General features: G+C 40.3%; 1 protein-coding gene across 1 annotated transcript; it reads left to right on the top strand.

Annotated features, from left to right (window-relative positions):
- Positions 1-1852: 1852 nt before the first annotated feature.
- LOC123964986 (plexin-A4-like) lies at positions 1853-5657 on the top strand (the record flags this gene model as incomplete). Its single annotated transcript, XM_046041600.1, has 2 exons — positions 1853-1976; positions 5504-5657. Coding segments are annotated over 2 exons (278 nt in total), but the record flags the coding sequence as incomplete, so codon positions are not given.
- Positions 5658-7685: the final 2028 nt, after the last annotated feature.

Here is a 7685-nt window from a genome sequence, read left to right as displayed (position 1 = left end):
TGTGTGTGTGTGTGTGTGTGTGTGTGTGTGTGAGAGAGAGAGAGAGATTTATTGAATGGTATAACCCTCTACTTACTCATTTATTATTCAATTAAAGTGATGATTCACTTAGACTCATAGATTGTGCCAGTAAACACTAGTAATGCATTACTGTTAGTCTTCTTGGCATGCAGTTTGAGTTTTTTTCCACCAAAACAGTGCCACTGTCAAAGAACAGGCTCAAAGAGTAACATCGTTATACAAAGGCTCACACAAAGATACACATACAATTCAAGCTTATACACAAAGTGTCATGCTGAGCATCTTTTTACAGTGTTATTCTTCTATGGGTGTAAACAACAGACCTGTGGGTATGCAAGGAAGCAAACAGAGTGTGTGTGTGTGTGTGTGTTTGTGTGTACGGTGGTGAAAGTGTGCATTCGTGGGTTTCTGTATGCTGTTTGCCTGGGGGTACTTATAAGATGTGGTCTTATTAAATCAGTGCTAGAAAAGGAGGAACAGACTGAAGTGATAGAGAAGCACAAAGGAACCTGAAGCGATTAAACCCCTACTCAAACCGGCTTAGCAGGGAAAGCTTCACAGAAAGCCAACAATGGTTGCCTTCCTTTTTAAATCTTGCTTCTATTTTGCTTTCTTTTCCACTCTCTCTCGCCTGCACTATTTACCCCTCCTCCTGTTCTCTCTCTCTCTCTAAAACAGATTATCTTTTTTCTTTTTCTTTATGTCTGTCTTCTTTGCGGCACGTTAGGCCGCTTAACTTTACAATACTTATGTCAGGTCAAAATCCACCCTCCTTCAATCTCTCCAATTCAGGATAAAACACTTCTTGCTGCATAAAGTATTACTGTATCTCAGACATTAACCACCTCGAAAGTCCTTCTTTCATTTGTTCATTACAAGCTCTTCCTTTCTATTCATTCTTTTGATTCTTTTCTTTCACTAAGGGAGTTTTTGGGCACTCTGTGGATTTGCCAGGTTGTTAATTGCACAGCAAGTTTTTGTCTAAATCAATAGGGGACTTGCATAAGTTTATGAGGGGATTAGATGAGAACAAGAGTGTGTGGGTGTGTGTATGTGGAGCAGAGTAGAAGGTTAAGGTTATGTCGTAATTTGGGCCATTTGATTCTCACAAAATTTCTCACTGAACATAAATTTATTAACAGCTTCAGACGTCTTCAGTGTTCCACTTCTGCTGTAATATATAACTTATAAACTTTCCACTGCAAGTGTTTGGTGGGAATGAATTGTAGTTCTCATTTCAACCTTACTTAAAAAAACATTTAGATGTTCAAAATATGGGGAGTTACCCCGTGGTATGTCAAGGGTTAGGGTTTGGAACAGGAGCCTGTAAATTCCTCTTACAACACAAAGGTTACGGTCCTCCACCTGCACAAACCACTATAACGGACTGGATTAGACCACCTGGTGTGGTATTAAAAGGTGGAGGAATCCATTCCCACCCCCCGCAACATCCACATCTCCACCTGCACTTGGCATTGCCCATCAATGCCAGTCATTAAGACAGGATTACAAAGATGAGGCCAACCTCATCCCCAGTGGACCGGCTCCACTTCCACATATAGAGCAACCATTGTTTTAAATGCCACTGCTCGCACCCCCCGGAGACTGGGTTTCAATTCACTGGCCACTGTAGCTTGTTCACTGCCAGAGAGGAAATATGATAAATGTGTCTAACTCCGTTTGTCAGGGAGCGGCGGGACTTTCTCTTTTTCCCCAGGTGCCAACGGGTGGAAAGGGGTAAGCCCTGGTCAGGTTACTAGATTCGTGTATGTGTGTGTATTTGCATTTGTCATCCGTGAATAACACCCCCTCTCTTGTGTTTTTTTTGCAGGTGCACCAGAAAGGAGAAATGCGAGCGCTCATCAGAGCCCCGTCGCTTTGCATCAGACATCAAGCAGTGTGTGCGTCTCAGTGTCCACCCAAACAACATCTCAGTGTCCCAGTTTAGTGTCACGGTGAGTAGATAGAAACACACTACTCCTCATCTGTATTAAAAAGAAGAATTATCTGTTCTATAGGTAGTGTTTCATATACATCATATCATATCATAAATTTGATTGTTTGAAGGATAAAATGGGGTCAAATGTTAATTAGAAGTGATTCAACTTATTTGTTTTGTTTAATAATGAAGAATAAATTCAGGAAGCATTAGTTTTAGTGGAGCCACATTGCAGTAAAGAGTGAGGCTAGCTGAATTTGTAGCTAGTGAGAAAATCTTCTCTGGCAGATTGACAGTATCACACACTCAAGCTCAATTTGTTATGCAATGTAATTATGCTCTAGATACTGATTAGTAGCCAGTGTTAACTCTATAATCCTGCTTTACATCATTTTACTGCCTGCCAACATGCATCCTTCAAATTCTGAACTCAGAACTTTCAGTCCCGTCCAGTGAAATACTCTCCTAACAAATGTCAACAATCATTAACAGCACCCAGTTTAGCTCAGTTGTGTTTATTGTGATTGTTGGCAACTAAATGCAACACTTTTCCCCCCAGGACATTTCATTCTAAAACAAGCTGCCAGATTTAAAGGGTCTGAATGGTTTTTGATTGTTTAAGTGTATTGATTAGCGTGCAAGGAACTGTAATACATTGCAACAAAAATATGTCTCTTGGAGAATTGGAGAAATACAAACACTTGTTGGGTAATTGTTTTTCCATATTGTTCTCCACCTTTTCAGCAGAATGTGTGATAAAATACAGGTGCCATTTAATTTGTACCACGATACTGTGTGTTAGTTATATCGCTATATACAGACTCTGATTACTTTAGTCCCTTGTAGATTTCATCCCCACCAAAAGCCCATTTGGATATGACAATTATTTTACACTGGCAAAGGAACAGGGGGCTGCTAATGTTTTAAGAGGCTGTGTATGTATGTGTCTGTGTATCCCTTTGGATGTGTGTGATCTCACTGCAGGTACAGAATTGACATCATGCTATTCTGTATCTTCCAAAGCATATCATTTTTTCTTTATCAAGTGTGTTGAAATAGCCTATTTTGAAGGTTGTAACCTTAACCACATTAAGTGATGTCACTTTTCAATTCCCATTTCCTATTTAATGGTGGTTTAGAAATGGCGTTGAATCGAGACCAAATGCATAAATATCCAATATGATTTCCTAAGGTCAAGCCTGAATGACTATTCTCCATCCGTATTGCTCTGAGGTCACGAGAGGTGTTGATTTTCTAAGGTACACCTCTGCATCACTCTAATGATATTCATGGTGTGTGTGTGTCAGAGAAAGAGAGCCTTCAGAGAGTGTTTAACCTTTTCCCAGCGAGCAGGCTTTATCCAAAGGCTATGCCACACATTTCCAATCCAACTGATTGCAGGTCAGAGGCTTTTGACAGACAGACAGGGGCTCCTTCTTGACCTTTGTGTTATTAATATTTGTTTGGAAAGATAAGGCAAAGTATTCTCGAGAGAAACAGACTCTCCACTGCTGAAATCAGACCCACTGTAAGAAACAAGCCATTATTTTCTTTTACATTTATTTCTCTCTTTGGTTGTTTACGGTATATAAGTTTCTTCTGTTATACCGTATACTTCAGGTGGAGTTGTCTCTATAGCTACAACTAACAGCTTTCAGCACAAATAATACAGTGGCACTTCTTATTACTGGTTAAATGGCTGTAAAATGTTTTTTTTACATTAATTAGCTCATACATAGAGTACGATTTTATGCAATATATATTACAATAAATTATTTCCTAAAGTTATGTAAGAGTATAATATCAGGGATGACATTTGTATGCTAAATTCTCACCAGTTGTTTTTTCCATCACATATTCTCTGCATTAGATATGGTGGTTTGTAAAGTACAGGAGGCCATTTGTGTATGTGTGTGCGCCCATATGTGAGGCAGATGTTTCTGGCAGATGAATTGGTTATTTTCATATTTATGCAGCCCTGCTGTGGCTATGCTTGGCTGTGACTACTCTAAATGTAATTGAGGAAACTCCAGGTCTAGCTGTATTTCCTCCTTAAAAGGAAAAATAAATTAAAGTTAGAGAAGAAGAAGGTCAGAGGTAAAGAATGAGAGAGACGATGTATAAGAGATAGAAGCTTGGTGGTGCGCTGTCCATCTTATGTGGGAAGCTGTGTATCTGTTCACACCCGCATCGCCGTCTTTTCATTAAGCAGCAATATAAAAACAGCCCAGGTCAGCCCTACTCAGCCGCTGAGGCAGCTTTCAGCATCACATCATAAGTGTACTATGGACTCCGCCTCAAATCAATGCCTAGGCCAAGGCCCACTGTAGACACGCTTTTCCATAAATATGTATATTTTCGTCGTGACCCTACTCCATCTGCATCCACAACCCTCTTTTTTTCCCCTTTGTATTCAAGGACAGTGGGTTTTTTTTCTTTTTTTCCACCTGCTCCACCTGAAGCCAGTTTTTGCTGAGGTGCAGAGAGAGCTTACACAGCGTTTTCAAATGAAGAGGGAAGATTTGCATTCTCTGTTTCCCATAGAGTCCGAATTTCCCTCCCTTTCCAGCTGCCTGTATGCCTGCACTTTTTTCCTCCCCTTCATTCTTCTTCACCTTGGTCTTCCTGCTATTTCTGTCCTCCTCCGTGTCTATAGTCTCTTTTCATCCTATACTTTGTTTTAGTCATCTACATTTAATTGGCTTGCTCCATCTCTTCTAACTCCTCATCCTTCTGCTTCCCTTGTCCTTCTGTTTTTATAATTTCTTTCACTTTCTACAATAAAAACATGATGAACCAGAGATTCAGGACATTAAGATGGAATGTTAAATCCACACAGCTCATGGATGCCACAAGGCATTATGGGAGGTGACTAGAAAGGTAGTAGTGTCATAAAATGGCACTGATTTCATTTTTAACTCAATCTGTCTCTTTCTGCATCATAGCATTTTAATGTTGTCTGAGCAGGATGCATCTGATCCCTGTTCATATATTAATCTCCTATTCAAGAATCCCCCGAGGCTCCTCTGGCCACTGACCACCCTGCAGATGGATCTTTACTTTGCTGAGAACTTGCAGCTGGGCGCCTCATGAGCAATATTGTGTTACAGTCATATTTGAAGAACATATTGGCTCCAAAACTGATCTGAAGTACTCACAGATGTGCGAGTCTGAGCACTGTAGTCATATAATACCAGTTGGGGCACATATCTAATTTGTTTATCTCCGATCATAATTGGAATTATAAAAATGCACTCTGTCGTGTTTCATTAATAATTTTTTAAAATGATGAATGATTTTCACTATGTAATGTGTGCTGTTAAGAATATGAAGCCATAGAAACGTAACTGAATCCTCCCTAGCTTTGTTTTGTTTTGGTACGATTCACCATAGTATCAGAGTTCACTTTCATTTGCTAATTTCATTATTCTTTTATTATGTTTCTTATTACAGTCAATGCATTTACCATGAAGTGAATATTTAGTATAATGTTACATCAAATACTCACATCTTTTGACGCATCTTTTCTTTCCCTCTCTACAGCTGGTGTTGGAGGCCCATAATGTCCCAGAACTCTCTGCGGGTGTCAACTGCACCTTTGAGGACCTGGCTGAGATGAATGGCTTGGTGGACGGAAACCGGATCAAATGCTTCTCCCCGGCTGAGAAAGAGATGCCACGCATTATTGTTGACAAAGGTAAGGATGGACATGCAAAGCAACAAGCTACTATTCTATACTTGCCAATGGTGGATTTCACAGTGTTTTTTCCACTTGATTTGATGTTTGCATCGTGAACTTACACAGAAACTGTCTCTGTGTACATGACGATAACAACACCTGTGATAATCTGCAGGAAGCCTGCCGATAACTTGTCAAAATATAATTATGTGTATTGTAACATTAGGATATATATATATATATATATAGGCAGCATCAATTAGTAATCAGCATTAAAGTACCTGTTGAATACAAACATGTCTGTCAGGGAAGCACACATTCCTTCTCTTCAGTCAGAAGCCTGCTAGTCCTAGGGCTATGAGTGTTCTATTAATTTTTGTTTTCTCGTTGCCATCACAAACTCAGTGGGCCTTGGAGCAATGCCCTAGGACATGTTTAGTAATTGAATGAACATTAGTTATTAGGATGCTGTGGGATTTATTTACCACTCTCCCTCAAAGTGGATATGCTCCAGAGGGAGTGATGGGACCCCAGTTAACCCCAGTGCAGAAAAGGAGAATATCAAGCTGTACAGCTAAGTGTTTTTACTACAGTATTTCAGCTAATTTAGTGCCTGGAGATTACACAGTCCCCGCAGACAGTGTCACTGTTTTCGTTGCTTTCAAGAAGCATACAGCTAAAACAATTCTGACAATGTTCATTCCACAAATAGAGAAGAGAAAATATATTTGTCTCTCTGTAATTCCCCCGCCCTTAACCTCCCCTCTCCGCGGTCGGCTAAGCCTGGTCTAATTGAAAAAGCTTCCATCTGGGAAGGCTTGTCCCTAGGCAGGCAATCCTTCATCACCAACACTCATTGTGTCCCCATGTTGAGATGATAAGGATGAGATCTCCTTCCATACTTTCACAAGAAAAGATGGATAATGAATGAAAAGAAAAAAATAGATAGAACAGAATGGTGATGAGCATGGTCCATCAGTAATGCTAAAAATGTACACACAAAGGAATGCTCACTGTAGTTTTTAGGTCCCACCAATGTTGATGTCAGAGCTCTAAAGAAATGTGTATTAAGGCCTGCTTGTGTGTCATTTGCAAAGAAAAGTATAGTCTTAAGTGCAGAGAGCTAAAGTGAGCAGACTATCATGAATTTGCAGCACTGGCGAGACATTTAGGCCTCAACTGTACACTTGTACGAATATTCATATTTCCTTCTTGTATTCAGTGCACCCACACGAACAGAAGCTTTACACACACATATACTGCTATGAACAAATACATGGCACCACTGCAATAAAGTGATCCACAGATAGACACACATGTACAGATGTAAGGCTGACCGAGAGCCTGAGGGTGCTTCGGGGAATTAAAAACATTTGTTTAATGTTTGCCATGTCAACCACATGTAAAGCTGGTGATGCTGCAGTCATGCAAACATAGATGTGTAAATATGTACTCTGACACACACAAATGAAGCATACAGCATTTCTCCCCATATTTAGCTTTTCCTTTCTCTTGCAAGCACACACAGTTATATCTTTTCTCGTTTCGGGCAGAGGAAGATATCTCACATTTTTGCCTATATTTGAACCTTTCATCTTCCATTTTTACTAGTACTCATTAGTCTAAGCTCGGTTGAAAGAGAGAAAAGAAGGGAGAGTGACGGATGGAGGGAAGAGAAGAGGGGAGGGATAGATAGTGTTAGCAGGCTTCAAGGTAACATTTAGGTGGCCTAATTAGGACAGATCCGTTGTCAGCGGTGCTTTACTGTGATTGATGAATGATTCCTTCTTTGTTAGAGAGATGGAGAGAGACACAGGGGAGAAGAAGGAGTCGCAGTGTGGAAGGAAGCAAAGAGACCTGTGTGTAGAGATAGAGTGGGGATGAGAGAGAGGTACAGAGGTAGTGCAGCAAGAGAGCAGTTAGATGTGTGGATGTGCTGTTGAATTAAACATGAACTCCTTCATTAGGGCCAGACAAAAGGACACACCAAATACAGATGAGGTGCATGCTCACACACACACACACACACACACACACACACACACA

The sequence above is a fragment of the Micropterus dolomieu genome, unplaced genomic scaffold, assembly GCF_021292245.1.
Source record: "Micropterus dolomieu isolate WLL.071019.BEF.003 ecotype Adirondacks unplaced genomic scaffold, ASM2129224v1 contig_7754, whole genome shotgun sequence".
Classification (NCBI taxonomy): domain Eukaryota; kingdom Metazoa; phylum Chordata; class Actinopteri; order Centrarchiformes; family Centrarchidae; genus Micropterus; species Micropterus dolomieu.
This window is presented reverse-complemented; position numbering and strand designations above follow the sequence as displayed.